The 19,597-nt window shown below is 33.4% G+C and overlaps 1 protein-coding gene across 12 annotated transcripts in view; it reads right to left on the bottom strand.

Annotated features, from left to right (window-relative positions):
* Nucleotides 1-524: 524 nt before the first annotated feature.
* Nucleotides 525-19,597, bottom strand: part of Pcm1 (pericentriolar material 1) — a 92,091-nt gene continuing 73,018 nt past the window's right edge. For 11 of the 12 annotated variants that reach the window (XM_040267807.2, XM_040267789.2, XM_078031075.1 and 8 more), the window contains 11 exons: nt 19,386-19,522; nt 17,899-18,033; nt 15,078-15,275; nt 12,624-12,686; nt 12,249-12,384; nt 11,689-11,840; nt 8,219-8,291; nt 6,806-7,062; nt 4,584-4,676; nt 4,379-4,493; nt 525-2,639 (listed from right to left, as the gene is read on the bottom strand). In XM_040267807.2, coding sequence (XP_040123741.1) covers nt 2,614-2,639; nt 4,379-4,493; nt 4,584-4,676; nt 6,806-7,062; nt 8,219-8,291; nt 11,689-11,840; nt 12,249-12,384; nt 12,624-12,686; nt 15,078-15,275; nt 17,899-18,033; nt 19,386-19,522 — 1,385 coding nt within the window. In that variant the 3' untranslated portion in view covers nt 525-2,613. Of the gene's footprint in view, nt 2,640-4,378; nt 4,494-4,583; nt 4,677-6,805; nt 7,063-8,218; nt 8,292-11,688; nt 11,841-12,248; nt 12,385-12,623; nt 12,687-15,077; nt 15,276-17,898; nt 18,034-19,385; nt 19,523-19,597 lie in introns of those variants that run through there. The other variant, XR_013430322.1, reaches the window with a different exon arrangement.

Consider the following 19,597-nt stretch of genomic DNA (forward strand, 5'->3'; position numbering starts at 1 on the left):
GAAAGATAGCTGCAATATGCAATAACTCCAAGGGAATTATGGAATTAGCCAGTTCTAAACTGTTATTCACCAAGTTCAGATTAACCAATTATTTCTTTCTTGGCTTCTCTTCCTTGCTATGTTTCTCCCCAGAAAGGTAATTAAGCTAGGCTTTCCCTTGGCTCCTGTCTTCTGCCTCCTGACTGGCATGTGCCAACACCCTCACTGGGACCTATGAGCATAAAAAGCTTCTTCCTTCTAAATCTCATACTCATTTCCTCCTTTGGCCACACTGAATTATTTATATATCATATCCGACATTTACATTCTTAAAATAGTATGTAAAATAAATGTTAACTAAAAAATAAAGCATATGCTCATTGTGAAACCAGTGGTCTCAAGCTGAATAAATCTTTCTGGCTAGTCAGTGTGTCATTTTTTATGTCCTGATTTTTGTTTCTTTTTCTACATTAAACACTGACAAATAAGCCGGTTCTGCAATAAACTCATGAGTGTGTCAATTTAAATAAAAATGCAATTCAGGGTTGTATGTAGGATTTACATTTATTAACAGTGAAAAAGCATTTACCCAAAGTGAATGTTACAAAATACAAAGAGTATCTCCACAGACTGGCTAGCTCATCATTTTAGTTCAACCTGCACAGGGTTCTCTCACACTCATTTGACATTTCCCCCCTTTATCTCCAACCAAAGTTTTAATTTAAATTTTCAGACAAAGAGGAATACTAAATGCCTAAACCTTTACCAATAGTATGTTAGGGAAAACAATAAACAACTTATCTGCTCTCAAGCCTGGGTATTTAAAAACTAAAATACCTTCTAAAATAGGAAAAAAAAAAACCCAAAAAACGATTAGGAGCTATAACAAAAGATAGTTTGATAAGGTTCACAGGTACCACGGTGATAGCAGAAAGTTCTTCTGCTCTCTCTGTCCTTAATATGCATGCAGACATAGAAAGACAGCTGCAATATGTAAGGCTTGGCTTGAGAACCAAAATGAAGTTTTTCTCCTTTCCTGATTAGAGTCAAGAAAATACAGAATCTGAATATACATATAATTTATTGTTCCAATTGCCCTTAAGTCAGTACAACTGGATAAGAATCCTGACTCTGAACTGATAGTTTTCCATATAGGTCTTATAAAATTGGAGATATGTCTTACACAATTCAAATTAAACATAAACAGTAAATTTCCTTACAGGGAAATTCTCAATTAATGTTCCTTTGTTAGATGTTACAGATTAATTTGATACTAAGATATCAAGCAAGTAAGAACTTTAAAGGAATACCAAGCTAATACTTTTATTATGAAGTATTTTAGACCACTGGTAATGATTTAAAGACTACTTGGAACAAAGAATTAATTCCTCATATTCTTCATATTTTACTCAAGGAAGAATCTATAAGATTAACTGATCTTTTGACATTTCTGTCTATGGCAAGTATGGGATAAAACAATAAATCACCATTTAAAACTTGGCTTACTTAGTGATAAAGAAGTCACATAGATTTTCTTAATACTTCATCTGTGAACCTGTTTCTTACTACACACAGAATCAACCACTAGATTTTTGTCTTAAATTATTATCTCAAAAGACAAGAATCTTAATGTTGCATTACATAAATTTAGTTTTATTTATCCCTACTTGAAAATATTTGGTTTTTCATTTAAAATTAACCAGAAGATTACTGACTGTGCAGAAATACTAATTTTAAAATCCAGATTGAGGCAATATAGATAGGAGTTGCAATTCTGGAAAATATTCATCTAATAGATAAGTATTTAAGTTCTAGGTAGTAAGCACATATATTCTAAACTTCTGTAATTTGAATAGATTACTAACATATATTCTATGATAATTTCACAGATATCCTGGATACATTTATAATCTGTCCTATTCTTCCTTCCTTTTCTTCGTGTGTGTGTGTGTGTGTGTGAGTATGTGTGTGTGTGTGTGTGTGTGTGAGTATGTGTGTGTGTGTGTGTGTGTGTGTGTGTGTGTGTTGCTGGGGATCAAACCTAGGATCTGTGAATGATAGGGAACCATATTATGACTGACCTGCTGCCCTAGTCCTGCTTTGTTTATATAGAGGAATGGGACCTGCAGGTATTTAAAGAATATTAACTATATCCAATAGCAGAAACACTGGCATATGTGGAAGACTGGCCCAATAGCTGGGCTTTATAAATAATATATTTCTCTAATTCTGAGCCATTGCTCTCTCTCAATTGCCTACTACTACCTAGAACAGCAATTTGCTGTAGAGAATTCAACATAATTTCCAAAAAATATTTTACAGATAAGTTCAAACTTTATTTAAAACTACATTTTAAATTTAACGTTACCAAACATCACAATGAGAAGAAAATCAAGACCATAAAAGAGAAAAAACAAAAAACAAAGAACAGCCACAGTATATACCAAGGCTTAAATCTGTCCAAAATTCAGTTTCTGATGTTTTAAACTGCCATGGGCAGAAATTAGCACACCTACCAAAAATGCAGTGTCAAACTAATTTACATTTTATACAGATCATAACAATGTTTATTTAGGGTCATTTTCATATATCGATGACTTTATAAACAGAGTTAGATGAGTCTCTGAAGACATCTCATACACTCTGGGCTCCCACTATTTCTGAAAAACAGAACAATAATTAATGCCTTATAAATTATTTAGTGAATTAACACATTAGTTACTAAAATTTATTTTTAATAGTTTTCTTCCATTACAGCTTTTAGAATAAAATATCACAAAGGGAATCCTAATTTAGCTCCAGTTCCCTGATAACACACACAGTAAAGAAGAATAGGCGAGGATTTCTATTTTATGATGGCATACTGAGCAGATAAACTAACAGAAGAAAAGAAAATAACTATATAAAAAGAATTAAATTTAGGCCAACAACAACAACAACAAAGCTGATAGTAAGAAATCAGAAGCTGGGTACAGTGGTGCTTGCCTGTAATCTCAGTGGTTTGGGAGGCTGAGGCAGGAGGATCAAGAGTTCTAATCCAGCCTCAGCAAAAGTGAGATGCTAAGTTAAGTAACTCAGTGAGACCCTGTCTCTAAATAAAATACAAAACAGGATGTGGCTCAATGGTCAAGTGCTCCCGATTTCAATTCCTGGCACGCATCCCCCTCACACCGCCCCCACCAAAAAGAAATCAGAGACTAGGACACACCAACAAATTATCAGAATGCCCAAAGCAGATGGGTGTACTGTCCAATTGTTCCCATACTGTGCAGCTGGGATAGTTGCCATGTAACAGGCAGAGAAAACTCAGCCAAAAACTAGGAAGTTAACTGAAGGTTTCATATCTGAATGGTCTCCCTTCTCTTCCCCATTTGCAGATTTTTTTTTTTTTTAAATCCTGTGATTTGAACCAATTGATGAATTGATGGAGAATAACAAAAGAGTAAATCTGGGACCATCACTTGCCTCTGCAATGAGTTATATAAAATCAACTTCAGTTAAAGTATATAAAATTTATTACAGTTACAAAAACAAAATGTGTATTTATTTTAATAACCTTAATAATGTAAGAATACTTAATCAAAAAGGTAAAGAGAAAAGAATGAAAATCACCCAAGTTGATAAAACAAGGAAAGTTGTTGGCTTATTTATTTTGGTACTAAACCCATAAACACGTTAAACTAAGATACATTCCCAGTCCTTTCTTTTTCTTTTTTTTTTTTTTAATTTCAAGATAGGGTCTTATTAGATTGCTTAGGCTAGCCTTGAACCTGCAATTTTTCTGCCTCAGCCGCTGAAGTTTCTGGGATTACAAGTGTTGTGTCTCCATGTCTGGCAAATATATTTTATACATTTATACACACACACACACACACACACACACACACATATATATATTTAAAATAACAAAGATGAAAAACAGAAGGAAAAAAACCTACAAACACTGAGGGGGAGGGAAAATGTCTAAATACATATTTATTATAGGGAAGAAAACCAATAATGAAAAGAGGTGGGTGTTTGCTATTTATCATTAACTTTTTACACCTTTCTTTGAACCATGTGCTTGCATAAATTTGCTAAAACTGAAAATTTGAAAGATGAAAAAATGATCTGATAATTAAAGGAGAATACTGTTTTATAAATTAAGTAGCTAAACTAAAGTTTTTACAGAATACCTCCTCTTTAACATTAGACTTAAATCTCCCAGAAGCTAGTACCACACTAAAAAAATAAAAAATCCAAATGGTAGTATCATGATCAAAAAATTTTCAATATAAAATTAAAACTGATGAGTGGATATATAGCTCAGTTGGTTTCCTTACATGCACAAAGCCCTGGGGTTTGATCTCTAGCACCAAACAAACAAACAAAACAAATAAATAAAATTGATGAATCTTACCAGGTTCTTTTAGTGTCTGAGAATTTCCAACTAATTCTTCAGTTTGCATTTCACATATTTCACCAGATAAATGATTCTTCTGTTCTTCTTCTACCATTTTCTTCCTTAGATCTGCCTTTAGAATGAAGATTAAAAATATAATTTTTTTCATCTCAACAATATGTGTATTATATGAAGACAAATTTGATTAAAGACAAGAAAATACCTCTGAATATATTGTCAGTTTAAGTGGTAAATCCTCAACTTTCACAAAATCTTCTTCATCAGACTTTTGACTTATGTTACCAGATTCTGCTTCCTGCAAGATAAATTATATTTATCTTGAAAACGAAAGCATTTTATCCCTTAATCTACATCTGTCATCCATCCTAAGAAATAAATGCATTCTTATATGGAAATACATATCAGGAATTCTATGATTTTCTCCTGTATCCATACTTGTATGAATATATCAGAAACCTAGAGTTCATCAGAAGGTTTACACATCTGTAGCTGTGAGCATACTGTTGAGATATGTTTGTTCAAGAGCTGATTTACATAGACTGAAGAAAGATGTATTAGTAATTATAGAGCGGGCTAACCTAATTAGAAAAATGACTTGTTTCTTAATATGTCTACAGAATGCATCAGTACTGTATCAAGCAGAATATGAGTAAATACTTATAAAGTTTTCAATACATTGACTCCATCAAGGTTGATGAAAGTATGAATTTAATAATTTACCTTTGTAATCATCTCAAACTGTTTTTGCCTTTCCCTTCTAATTTTAATAGCATAATTTTCTATGAACTAGTAACTAAATAGAAACCATATGCTTTTCCTTTTCCTGCAAGTCTACCCATCGACTCTTTTTCAGATTCATTTTGTACTTATATAATAGCAGAGCCACCTAATATACCTTCCTTCTTTTTTTTCTTTTGGTACCAGAGATTGAACCCAGGGGTACAAATAACTACATTTCTAACCCTTGCTATCTGGCCTTGAACTTGTGATCCTCCCACCTCAGCCTCCTAAGTCACTGGGATTACAGGCATGCTTCACTACTCCTGACCCTTTATAATTTATTTGACATTCATTATTCTTTATAGACCATGAATTTAACCATTTACTTTCTTGCACAAAAATTTTCATAAGTCTCTAAAATCTCACTTCAAATTAATTTCAATTAGCTAATTAATCTAATTTTCAGTTTTTTGTACAGGGGATTGAACCCAGGGGCACTTAAACACTGAGTCACATCCCCAATCCTTTTTAAAATTTTATTTAGAGACAGGGTCTCACTGAGTTGCTAAGTGCTAAATTGTTGAGGCTGGCTTTGAACTTGTGATCCTCCTGCCTCAGCCTCCTGAGCTGCTGAGATTACCGGTGTGCACCACCATGTTTTATATGCATACATTTACTGTTGGTGAGGTAAACAAAACAGTTTAAGAGGGTTACTTTCTTCTAATGTTTTTAAAACATTATAAGCACCTTTTCTCAGGAATTTATCTTTAAAAAGTAAATCAATTTTAATTTTTAAAAAATGAAGTACCTTTCTTATATCTAGAAGTACTTATTGAGGTTCAAATACTGTTATAAATCTTTTCAATTTTGCTAAGGAGAGAGTAAAGTTTATAAAACATATACACCCAAGATCCGAAACATAACTTGCTACTGTAAACTTAATTGAAACAACTGTCTAGAGTAAAATTAAACTTACTACTTTCATAAGTACAGATTTCCTAGTATATTTTTATGCCACTCACTGTATAGAAAAAGGACTCTATTTCTGTGAAATTATTTTATTTCACAAACCAAATATAAACTTTTAGGTTTAGCAAAGACTTATAGAATTTCTTAAGTAGCTGAGAAGTTAAAAATGAGTAGTGTATTGCTGGGCATGGTGGTGCATGCCAGTAATCTCGATTCGGGAGGCTGAGGCAGGAGATCCACAAGTTCCAAGCCAGACCCTGTCTAAAAAATTAAAAAAATTTTAAAAGAGAGAGAGAGAGAGAGAGAGAGAGAGAGAGAGAGAGAGAGAGAGAGAGAGAAAGAGCTGAAATATAGCTCACTGGTAAAGTGCCTCTGGTTTTGATCTCCAGTATCCCACCCCCAAAAAAGGATAGTATGAGAGATTAATGATTAATGATGACTCATGTATCATTATTACTTCAGATCTGAACTGAAAATGAACTCTTCCAAAGTTGCCACCTATAATCAAAACTATAAAAAGAATAGCCTTAAGGTTTTGGGATGGTCATCTTAATTCATTATCACTCTTTGGCTAAAGTTCAAAATAAGTGTGAATATGAAATAAAAATGCTCTCAAGAGACCTAAACCTAAACCTAAAGCGGAGCTTGGTTTATACACTTAAAATGTTAACCTGAATATAAAAAAATGCACAAAAATGAAAATAAAAAATAACTGGAAATGTAAATGATACATACATAGTCATTCACTAACACTGGAGATTCCGTATCAGGACTTCCAGCGAGAGAGCTTTCAGGAGTTTCCTGAGCAGATTTAACTTCTTTGACTCTAGGCACTAAGGTTTCAATTTCAGTTAAAGGTAATGGCAAAGGGTTAGGTTGTTTAGATGAATCAATAGTGGTAAGCGAGTCCTTATGGGCAGCACTATTTAAAGGTTGTTCATTTTCCAAGATATTGAGGTAACAAGGTTTCACAGGAGAGCTATCTTGGTCATCTGTATCAAAACAAAGTCTTAATTTTACATCAGTGCAATACCAACAGCTGTTAAATTTACAATAGTAAATAAATACAATAAATAAAATACCAAATAAATACAATAGGCATGAAAGAGAGTAATCAAAAGGCACTTATAATCCCCCAAAAAGGGCAATTAAAATCTCTTCTTAGCTGTGGTTTACAAATTTAGTCCATAAGATCTAATCTGGAAACATTAAATAAATTAGATTCCTGGTCACCTGATTTCTAGTGAATCAGAATTTTCCAGAGTTAAGGCTCATTTGTATGGTTTTATAAAAAGTGTCCTGCAAAAAGCTCATGTGTTGGGCAACAGGAATATTCAACAGTGAAACAATTAGATTATGTGAGCTGTAATCCCACCAGTAGATTAATCTATTTGATGGGTTAATAATTTAAATAGACTACTGGGTGGTAATTGTAGGCATGTGGGGCATGGCTGGAGGAAGTAGGTCACTTGGGGTATGGCATTAGACTGTGTATCTTTTTTTTTTTTTTTAATATTTTTTTAGTTGTCAATGGGCTTTATTTATTTATATGTGGTGCTGAGAATCCAATCCAGTGCCTCACACATGCTAGGCAAGTGCTCTACCACTGAGCCATAACCCCAGTCCTAGACTTAGTATATCTTGTCTCTGAATCCTTGATCTCTCCCTGCTTCCCAGGTGCCATGAGCCAAGCACAATCCTCCACCACACCCTTCTGCCATGCTGTGTGCCTTATTGTGGACCCTGAGCAATACAGTTCGCCAACTATGGACTAAAGCTCTGACACCATGAGCCCAAAATAAACTTTTACTTCTCTAAGTTGTTCTTGTCAGATATTTTGACCACAGTAACAAAAAGCTAACATTCCAAAGTATGGGTTTAAAAAAAAAAGTCTCATTTTATCTAAAGATGTTCCTGGCAGAATTTTTTGTTGTGGGTAAATATCTGTCAAATATTTTAACTGCTTTTGCAGAAACAAAGCTCTCTTATGTTTTTCTACAAAAGATTTATTGGGGAAAAAAAAGATATACATCAAGTCCCAAGTGCCTTTAAACCTACATTAGCTAAAAATTTTATTTGTTTTAGTTTTAAACCCATAAAAGGCATTTTAGGTGAACTTTAAATTGAACAATTATTTAGATTTCTTACCTTTACTAGTGGGTTCTTGTTCTGATGAAACATTTGTGCTTTCAACTGTTTCTTCAAGGTTATGTTGTTGAACCTAGACAGAAAAAGATATTTTAATAACAGGGCTTTAAAATATGTGGTCACTATAAAGGAGATAGTTACTACTATGTGTGTGGTTTTTGTCAAACAAGGAAATTAAAAAGAGTTCCTAAAAATGTTTTGAGTAAGCTTTGGATGCAATGACAAGATGGCTAAGTAAACAAGTTTACTTTCCTTAGACAAAACTCAAAAAAGTTGGGTGCTGTGGCATACACATATAATCCCAACAACCCATGAGGCTGAGACGAAGTTCCAGGTCAGCCTCAGTAATTAAGCAACACTCTATCTGAAAATAATGTAGGGATGCAGATCAGTGATAAATATTAGTGCCCTGGGTGGTTCAATCCCTAGAATACCCCCCAAAATAAATAAATAAACAAACAAATAAACAGGCAGGCAGGCAGATAGAAAAATAAATAAATAAATCCCTCAAACAACTACTCAGAAGCCAGGTGCAGTGGAGCACGCCTGTAATCCAAGCAGCTCAGGAGGCTGAGGCAGGAGAATCACGAGTTCAAAGCCAGTTCCAGCAACTTGGCAAAGCACTTAGCAACTCAGCAAAACTCTGTCTCTAATAAAATATACAAAAGAGGCTAGGTATGTGACTCAGTGGTTAAGCTCCCTGGGTTTAACCAGCACTATATCACTCCCCACCTAAAAAATAAAAACACCAATTCAGAAAACTGAAATAAAAATAGATGCCATTACTTTTTTTTCCTTAGACTTATCTTAAATAAAACTAAAAGACACCTATATACATAGACATTAAGTGAATGGGAGAGGAGCTGATGAGGAGAAGAGGAAGATGAATAAAGCCAGTTGCTTTCAGCCAGAGAAGGGAACAAAAACTGAGGTTCAATTACAATTGGAAGTTATCAGATTCTAGGGTGGAAGGTATATGATGGTAGAGTGGTGATGAAAAAGAAGTGGTGGTGGTAATTTTAAAACTGTGTAAGAAAAATATAGGTTCCCATCCCAACCTCAACAGAAAATAAAAGATTTTATTTTACAGAAATTGAACTAGTGAGCCTGCACACCTTGGGGGAAAAGGTGGGGTAAAGAAGACACAAATTAGGACACAGTAAAATGTCACACTGAAAACCAAAGGATTTAATGCAAGTCTGTTAACAGTGGACACTCAGCCTCATTCCCACATTTAGCTTCAGAATACCAGTAGTCAAAATTATATACCCTTCTTTTTAAGAAACCACACTACTCTGAAGAAAAGACCAAGAGATACTGACATTTCAGAATTAATATTAGAAAGCTGGCTGTCTACTGAAATGCCCCACAGAGGAACCAAAAGGAACCAAACCAGTTTCCTGCTATACATTCTTTAATATAAATACCTAAGGTTTAGGAGATTATTTGAAGCAAGCCTCCAGGTGGGATAGAAAAAAAATAATGCTTCCATGAAATAACACCACTACAAAAAAACAGCAATTAAAAAAAAAAGTGTCTAGAAATACAAAAGATGAGTGGGAAAGTAAAATTATCTTTATACCAATGTTAAGGCCAAGGAAATCTTCCAGAAAGTACAACAAAAAAATAAAGCAATGGAATAAAAGGGAAAAAGGAGAAAAATAGCTGTTCATCAACCCACTAGGGTTAACAATATCTGATAATATTAATTCCAGAGGGAGAGAAAAGGAAAAATGGTGTGGAATTAAAAAAAAAAAAAAAAAAAAAAAGAAAAGACAACGACGACGACAACTACCAAATTGAACAATAGGATATAAATTCAAAAGACCTACAAGTATGCTTGTGACATAAATAAAAGGAGACTTGCAACAAGGTATACTATTACAGTATTTCAGAACTTCAGGAAAAAAGATCTTTTAGAACAGGCAGGGGGAAAAAAGAGATAAAGGATGAGAACTAAGAAAGCCATGGTTTATCTCTACAGTAACACAGGAAACTAGACAAGGAAGCAGCACCTTCAAAGATTTTAAGGAAAATATTTTCAACACCAAATAATTAAGACTTGCATAGATATATAATGTATAAAAATATCATGTATTTTGTCAGGCATGGTAGTAAGCCCCTGTAATTCTAGCTCCTGGGAAGGCGGTCAGTGGTAGAGTGCCCCTGAGTTCAATTCCCATAACACACACACACACACACACACACACACACACACACACACCCCAAACAAACAACAACAAAAAAACCAAAAAGACACTTTTTTTTCAAAGTTACCAAAAAATATGCTACACCAGGCCTGGGGTTGTAGAGTACTTCCCTAGTGTGTGTGAGGCACTGGGTTCAATCCTCAGCACCACAAAAAATAAATAAATAAATAGGGTGGGGTTGTGGCTTAGCAGTAGAGCGCTCACCTAGCATGTGCGAGACTTTGGGTTCGATCCTCAGCAATACATAAAAATAAGTAAATAATATCGTGTAATAAATATCGTGTCTAACTACAACTAAAAAAATATTTTAAATAAAATAAAGATATTATGTCCATTACAAAAAAAAAAAATTGAAGATATGGTACCCCGAAATAAGGTGGTTAGCCGAAAGAAAGAAAGACTGGATTCTAGAAACAGAGATCTGAGAAAGAAGATAAATAAATAAATGTAATTTCTATATTGGTAGCTATTTTGTAGATCTAAAGAAGAGCCAAATTTAGAATTAGCAAAAGTCAAAATGCTCCAGAAGATAAAAGGAAGCCAAAAAAAAAAAGACAAATTTAATTTATACAGAAAATTTTGCTACTGGGGAGTACAGCAGAAAACTTTAAATGTTACAAGAAAATTAATAAAAAAAGTGAGGAACTTATTAAATTCAGGAGAAAGATATACAAGGCTAAGAAATATTTACTTGCTCAATAGTTAGTAATATTAACAGTTTAATCAAGTCTAAATAGATGGTTAAATATAGACAGACACACATATTCAGAAATATTGAGATTAAAGAGCAAAAGAAATGATATAAAGTGTTGCCTTTAGGACAGAATAAAGTGAAGGCAGAAAGGGAAATGATTTCATTTTTGTTACAAACTTTTTCATATATAACAAGGAGAAAAATATAAAGATCTTTTAAAGCATTTCATTGTTTTTTAAGATGTTACCAAAAAATTAAGTATTAAAATGTTTTAAATAGTTTGGGCTGGGGAGATAGCTCAGTTGGTAGAATGTTTGCCTTGCATGCACACACAAGGCCTGGGTTTGATCCCCATTACCACCAACCCCCCCCCCCAAAAAAAAACAAGGTTAAACATTACTAAATATAAAAACAAGTGTTTCAGATTCTAACAAGTATACTAAAGATGCTTATATCCATGAAAATGGGATTGAGAAAAGCTAAATATTTTGACATTTTTCAGAAGGCGCTTGTTTTCAATAACTGAGATAAAAGTTTGCCCATCTACACTGAAATACCTGACTGACCTGTTCAATTTCTTCATTAGTTTCAGTGTTAGCCTGAAGTGAAGTCTGGACATCTACAGGGCTCTCTTCAAATTCTTCTATTTCTTCATCCTCATTCTCATCTTCTCCACTTCCATAATTAGTTAAAGCTTGAGTTTCCGCTTTAGATAAATCTAAGTTGATGAATACACAATTTTTAATAAATTTCATCATTTAATCTTTTTTGGTTTGGGGGAAGACTTTTTTGGAAACTGGTTGCAAACTCCTGGACTCAAATGTACAATGACTTCAGCCTCTGAGTAGCCAGGACTGCAGGCACCTGCCACAAGGCTCACATCATTGAATCTTATGGGCCAGGTGCTTTATAAAATAGAGTATATAAAATCTTCAAACTGTAAATACTAGAAATTGTGGCATAAAAAGGCCAGGTAATTTAATCAAGACCACATAGGTAATTTAGTCAAGATCAAATTAGAATTCAAATTCAAGAGTTTGACACTTACTTCTATTCTCATTATATTTCTCTAAACTGTTTAAATAAGTGACCAATAAAGAACCACAGTTCAGACTTTTAAACTTACTAATAGATACTGGACATCCTTCACTTTCTTCATCTTCCTCTTGATCAGAAACATCAGATCTTACATTTTTGGGACCTTCGGCACCATATACCTCAGGTGTCTGAATCTGCTTAACTGTTTCAGTCTCATCCTTGTCCTAGCAACAAATAATTTAAATAATTAATTCCTTTAGATACTGTAAAAGGTATGTAGTTAAGAAATACAAAGATCATTTCTGACAGTCTAATTTGATTTTCAAAAGAAAAAAAGTTTTTTCAGAAGAAATAGCATTTGATGATATACTCTGCTCTCAAATATTAAGGTAAATGCTGTTAAAATTATTTCATATTATGTTCCAAAAGCATTATTTATAGGCACAAATTAATTAGCACATACTTTGTCTTCATCATCAATCTCTCCAGCAGGTGAGCCATGATCTCCTTCAAGAATCCTTTTGGCCTATTAGCAAATCCATTAAGCAAAACACGTTGGTAATTCAGTAAACTTTAACAAATATTGCATTTTTCATCATGTATAAAGAAAAGAATACTTTCTTAGAAATGTAAAGTCAGTTCTTTTGTTTAAGTCTTTTAAATTAACAAAACTAAAAGTAGCAGTACTTACCTCACTACTCCTTGGACATATAAAAAGGCATCTCAAATTTATTAAGTAAAAAATAAAAACCATCATTTTCTTCCTCCAAACCCCATCCTTCCTCAATCTTCCCAACCTCTAAATGGCACTTCATTCATCCTGATACATAAACTAGAAAACTGGGAACCAGCCTTTGCTTACGTTCATTATTCATCTCTAAACCAATGAACACCTCACTGACTTAATGATTACCATACATTTGTTGTTGTACACCCATCTAAGACATTAGCTTTTAATTTCTTACCTGGACAATTTGAACAGTTTTATAAGTGGTCCCCCCACTTCTCTCTCTACTCTCCTCCAGTACATGTTTAATGTAGTATTCAGAAATTCTTTAAAATTGAATGTGAAATTATGTCACTGCTCTTTTCAAACTTCCCCATGAGTTTCCATCATATAAAGTAAAATATAAATAAATAAAGTAAGTTTTTATGTGGCTTAAAATGCTCAACAACTTGACCTTAAAAGAGAATGAAATGAAGGGCCCCTATAAAATTGAGAACAACATCTCCATGCTGACAGTAAGGTTGACAACTTCCATGCCTGACAGGTTCCAAGAGCACTGAAAATGATTTTTCCCCCCTGCCCCTGCCTGTCAAAAACAGAACAACTAAATCTGCATATATTTGTCTCACTTTGTTGCTTTTTCTCTTTAAAAAAGCTGTCTTCACACCCAGAGTTTTTGAAAATGAAGTTGCTTCTATCTTTCTTCAAAGCTGGCTCTGAATAAAACCTATTTTTCTACCAAATTGCCTTTGAATGTTTCTGGAGCAGTAAAAAGCCTAGCCTCTTCCCTGCTACCAATATTTCTGCAGCCTAGTCCATCTCTACAAGAAGATACATCACCTATATTCTTACCACTTCCCTCAATATGCTTCTTTCCTCCATTACCTTTTCTGTTCTCCAAATGATCAAGCCTTCCTTAGAGTTGTTACACTTAAGTTATCTTTGCATGGAAAGCTATTTCCTTTCATTTTCATTATGAACTCCTTATTTTTCATGGTTTAGCTTATATTTCACTCAAAGGTGAAGACTACCTAGCTAAAGCAAACTGAAAGGAGACTTCCTTCTAATAATTTAATATGGTGTTACGCTGTTTTATTTTCCTTAAACTCTACAGCAATGGCTAAAATGAATTTATGTCTGGAATATAAATGTTATAAAAATATGAAGTACATGGGCTGGGGGTGTAGCTTAGCAGCAGAGTGCTTGCCTAGCATGTGTGAGGCACTGGGTTCAATCCTCAGTACCACATAAAAATAAACAAATAAAATAAAGGCATTCTGTCCATCTACAACTACTAAAAAATTTTTTTAAAAAAAAGTATAAAGTACATAGTTTGACTTTGTCTACTTTAGATTCTAAGAAAGAGAGGTTATTTCTTTTTATCTGGGTCTTGGCCTGCTTCCATTCTCATGATCAGAGGGCGAAGAAAAGGGTGAAGATCTAGGGGGAAAGCTTCCTGGTAAGCCTAAGATACAGGCGGAACCAATTCATCCAAATTCAAATGGTCAAAATTAGTTTGACAAGGGAAAGAAACTACAGGAGAATATAAAACTAAAACCCTAACCAACAAACAAGGCTGTCTGTTGTTGGAACGACCTCTGGTTGATATATAGTCTTGGAGACTCTTTGGGGACTGGTAACAGCCAGGGCCAAAAAACTAGATACCCAGTCCTCCTCTCCTCTTTGGAGACCTAAATAAGTCACAATGAAGTTAAATAGATGTGTGACAATGTACATTTAGCATCAATTCCTATCTGTATTCTGCATTCGTGATTTCTTTTTTTTTGCAGTGCTTGCTTGGGATCCAACCCAGGGCTTCACACTTACTAGGCAAGTACTGTACCACTAAGTTACACTCTCCAACTCCTGCATTTCTAATATTTACTGTTTTTACTTCTGAGATTTAATATGTAGTATATGTATGGAACTATAATCTGATTAAATGATTTTACTAAAAATACCTACTTTGGCTGAGATCAAACAAATTTAGGTATTAATACTGATCATGAACCATACTTAGGGCTGGGGAGTTGGCTCAATAATAGAGTGCTTGCTTTGCATGCATGAAGCGCTGGGTTAGAGCCCTAGCACGCATACGCATGTGCACGTGCACGTGCACACACACACACAACCCACTATATTTATAGGCTAATTATAACTATTCCTAAAATCAAAATCAATGTTATTTACCTCCTTGGCATAAGACTGTATCACTCCAGCTGCTTCTATTTTCCTTTTGCATCTCTGTTTAACAGTTATACTATTATTATCCAAATCTTGCATGAGTTTAAAGAAAGCCAATTCATTAAACAACACTTCAGATATCTCCACAAGAAGGTCTTCTCCACAGTCCTTCAGTTTTCTGCCCGCAAATTTTGCCAGTGAATCCTATGTATAGATAAACCAAATGATTTTAAGATCAGAGAAAACTTCACTTGTGGGCACAGCAATATACATTATTAAAAGATTAAATTATAATACTGACTTGGAGAAAATCAGTAGTATTACTTTTAAGTACTGAAAAAACTAAGGAAAGATAGTTAATATTACTAAGTTACTAGGAATTTTGCTAGTCCTGCTTAAAGATTATACAAGGGAAAGCAAATAATTATGGTCATCCATAATTTTAATCCTTATTAATATAATTCCTGGGCACAAACAAAACAGGGGATTCCTAATCGTAAAAAAGTTTTCAGATAGTACATACTAGGCATATACCCATGCAATACCTTTATACTACAGTAATGAGTCATTAAATACTGTGAGAGAAAAATAGAAAGTCCTCCACATCTAAATGGTAACATTAATTTAGTTTCCCCTTTATATTAACCAACCAGTCATTGTAATTAGAATTTTCTTCAGAATAAGTTTAAATGTAAACTTTAGTTCAAGTTGAATTTTAGCATCATCAAATGAAAGGGACAATATTATTTTATTCTATATTCTAGTTAAAACTACTTCCCTTTTCTTTCTTTAAAAAATATAGAATGCCATTTAGAAATAGACAAGCAAATACTAGCAATGTCCCATTACCCCAAACAAATAGTATCTAGTTCAATCATAGAAAGAAGTACTCAAAAAAAAAAAAAAGTACTCAACAAGGCTGAGTGCTTTGTGAAAAAATTCTTGAACAGATTTCAAAATGAAAACTAGACAACAATAATTTAAATTCCAGCTCATAAAAAAAATTTTAATATTCTAGGTGGTATTTCACGTAAACTAACTTGTATTTTCACATATGTGGCCCTACGAAAAAAATCAGGAATGAATACAAAAAACACATTTGAATTTTCTTAGATTTAGATAAAAATCTTCTTTCCAAATTAATGCTTTGGATTCTGCGTAAAAATAAGGGAGAGCTGTGTGGATCTTGATAAAAAAAATATGTTAATTACAAATAAATTATTTCTCTTTCAGCTAGATTCTAAAAGTTATTTCTTCCTGTAGAAATAACCTGATTAAATTTACTAAAATTCATTTATATACAAGCTATCTTAAACACTTTTAATACTTCAAATATTTCTGCAAGAACATTTCCATAGTCTTTTAGTTTTCTGCCAGTAAATTTTGCCAGAGAATACTATTTAAAGTATTCCTACAATGTCACCACCATTGATGTCTTATATTCCTTATAAATTATGCACTGGCATTATTAAGTAGAGTCTGGAAAGTTTGAGCCTATTACTGAATTTATAGTTTAGTTTTAATATTAACATGATGGAAATTTGCATCTAATCCAGGATTTAAAAAATTAACCAAGTGATAATACTATATTTCAAAAGGAAAACTAGACAACAATAATTTAAGTTCTAGCAAAGTGATAATACTATATCCACAACCAGTATAAACACAAAAAACGGAAGGCAAAATTTCATAGGAAAATTATGCAATAAAATGAAATTAAAATGCATTGTCTAATTTGGAGTACCAACATCTTACTGAGCCATCTCAATGGGAAAATGTTAGGTAAAATGTAACAGTAAAAGTGTCTGACATAAGGAGAAATAAAATTTTCTTATTTAACACAGGATTTTTCAACCTGTCCCCCCCTTTTTTATGGTGCTGGAGACTGAACGCAGGGTCTTAAATATGCTGGGCAAGCACTCTACCACTGAGCACACCTTTACACCTCAAACTGGACATTAATGATATTTAGAGTTATATAATTCTGTTATGAGAGACTGCCCTGTACATTGTAGGACATTTAGCAACATGTTTGACCTTTATCTAGTACTTCCCCCTCCCACTTCCCTATCTCCCTCTATCATACTTGCTGTATGGTACTCAAAATGTCTTTAGACATTATCAAATGTCTCCTGGAAGGCAAAAATCTCCCCTAGTTGAGAACCACTGCCTTGATATAATGTTACTGTACATATGAATATAGAATATGGATTACTAAAAGCTGGGAAAGGTTGGAGGGAAGGGGGATACAGGAGGTTAGCTGATGGGTACCAAAAGGAAGTTCAATAGAAGTACTTGTGTTAGAAGCACAGTGAGATAACTGCAGTTCACAATAACTTATTATATACTTTACGAAGATCTAGAAGATAGGAGTTCAAAGTATCTAAACATAAAGACATGATAAGAAAACGGAAATGCTAATTACTTTGATCTGATTAGTGCTAAAAAGTTTTTACAATTGATAACTGGTTTCCAGCTTCTAAAATTTCCTAAATTAGTCAAAAATTATCTTAGAAATAAGTCACAGAACATTTTAAACTTAAAACGTTCTTACTGGGTAGAGAAAAAGAAAACCAAACCAATAGATTTTTAAGTTGGATACATGCAATTCCTAATATTTTTTTAATGAAGAAATAAACTAAAAAGTATTTAAAAGGCTGCTAGAATGAATGACTACTTAAATAAATCATGTAATGTTAGAAAATAGAAAAACAAAAGAACAAAACAAAAAACCCCACCAAAACCAAAACACACCTCCCCCCCGCAAAAAAAAACCAAAACAAAACAAACTAACTAGGTGGTAAGACATAGAAGTATAAACTCTTACTTGCAATATACTTCCAAGTTGCTTATGAAAGAACTTCACAAACTCCTTGCTCTCATCATTTTGCTGGGTAAGGGTCAATACCATGCGTCTTACTGAAGTGAGAAGCTGAGAAGAGCATATTTCATCCATGTGCTCCTAAGAAAAATCCTAGCTGGTTAGGATATACACTTATCTACTATTTAAAAACTTTTAATCCATACATTATGAAATTTCATTTCTCTTGCACAAATAATTTCCATACACATTTTTAGAAAGATTCACTCATGAGAGCAAACTCCCATCCTACACACATTGAGTTTTGCAATTTTGACCAACATACCAGTTAAAAGCTAGTAAAATATTATGTGATCTAACACCTTTTATCATTTTCTTTCTGTATTAAAGAGAACTATCCATGCTATAGTTCCCATCTGCATGTCTTTCTGTTTATAGTTCAATTAATTTCAACTACTTTTACAACCCATTCTTATTATTTTCTAATTCAGGGTTTCTCAAACTTCATATGCTAGACATCCTGTATATCACAGGATGTTTTGAAGCATACTGGCTTCTCTATCCATTAAATGCTAGTTAGTTATACTACTCTCCAAAATACCCACAACCCTGGCCTCATCCTAACAATGAAAGCTATCTCTAGATGTTATGAAATGTCTTGGATCAATAATACCCTCTAACTTTCTTAACAAGCCACTTTAGGTATGTTTCTTTTCTTTTTTATATATTTTTAAAATGTCAATGGACCTTTATTTCTTTATATGCGGTGCTGAGAATCGAACCCAGTGCCTCACACATGCCAGGCAAGCGCTTTACCACTGAGTCACAACCCCAGCCCCAGGCATGTTTCTTTTTAACTGTCCTTTAAAATTATGTGTGAACTACAAAATAATCTGAATTACCATTAATTTTTTAACACACACACACACACACACACACACACACACACACACATATATATTTAGTTGTGAATGAACCTTTATATTTATTTATTTTTAATGTGGTACTGAGAATAGAACCCAGTGCCTCACATGCTAGGCAAGTGCTCTACCAATGAGCCACAACCCCAGCCCCTACCGTTAACTTTCTGAGATGAGTCTAAAGAACATCTATTATCAAGTAATCTCCATGACAGCAAAGGGCTTGATTTGTTTACTGCTATGTTCACAAAACAAGATATAAAGTAGACATTCTACAAATATTTTTGAATGAATAATAAATACTGTGTAATCATTAAAAACATGTAATAGAAAAATAATAATCTTCAAAGATGTTTTAACAAATGAAAAAAGCACTATGCATGTGTACAAAATAGTACAAAAAGGCTCACAAAATGTTTCTGGGGCTATCTCTGGGTGAAAACTAATGGGTCCTTTTTGGCTTTTTTCTTTTGTTTACTTGTATTTTCAGGATTTACTATAATGGAGTCTTTTAAATGAATCAAAAATCAAAATACAGAAAGTTAGTTTTTCTTCTAGAAACAATAAGTTTACCTTCAAAAAAGGAATGACTTCTTTCATAATTGCTTTGATCTGTCGATCCAGCTGCTGAGTATCAATTCTAGGACACGGGATGCTAGAAACTTCACTTACAGGTTGTTGTGAACTATGATTTTCAATAATGGGAGTTTCTATTTTTTAAGAAAAATGATACATTAACAAAATGAAGCCTATGTCACTATACATATATATTTATGCCACATTTT

This window comes from Ictidomys tridecemlineatus, chromosome 14 (assembly GCF_052094955.1).
Source record: "Ictidomys tridecemlineatus isolate mIctTri1 chromosome 14, mIctTri1.hap1, whole genome shotgun sequence".
Lineage (NCBI taxonomy): Eukaryota > Metazoa > Chordata > Mammalia > Rodentia > Sciuridae > Ictidomys > Ictidomys tridecemlineatus.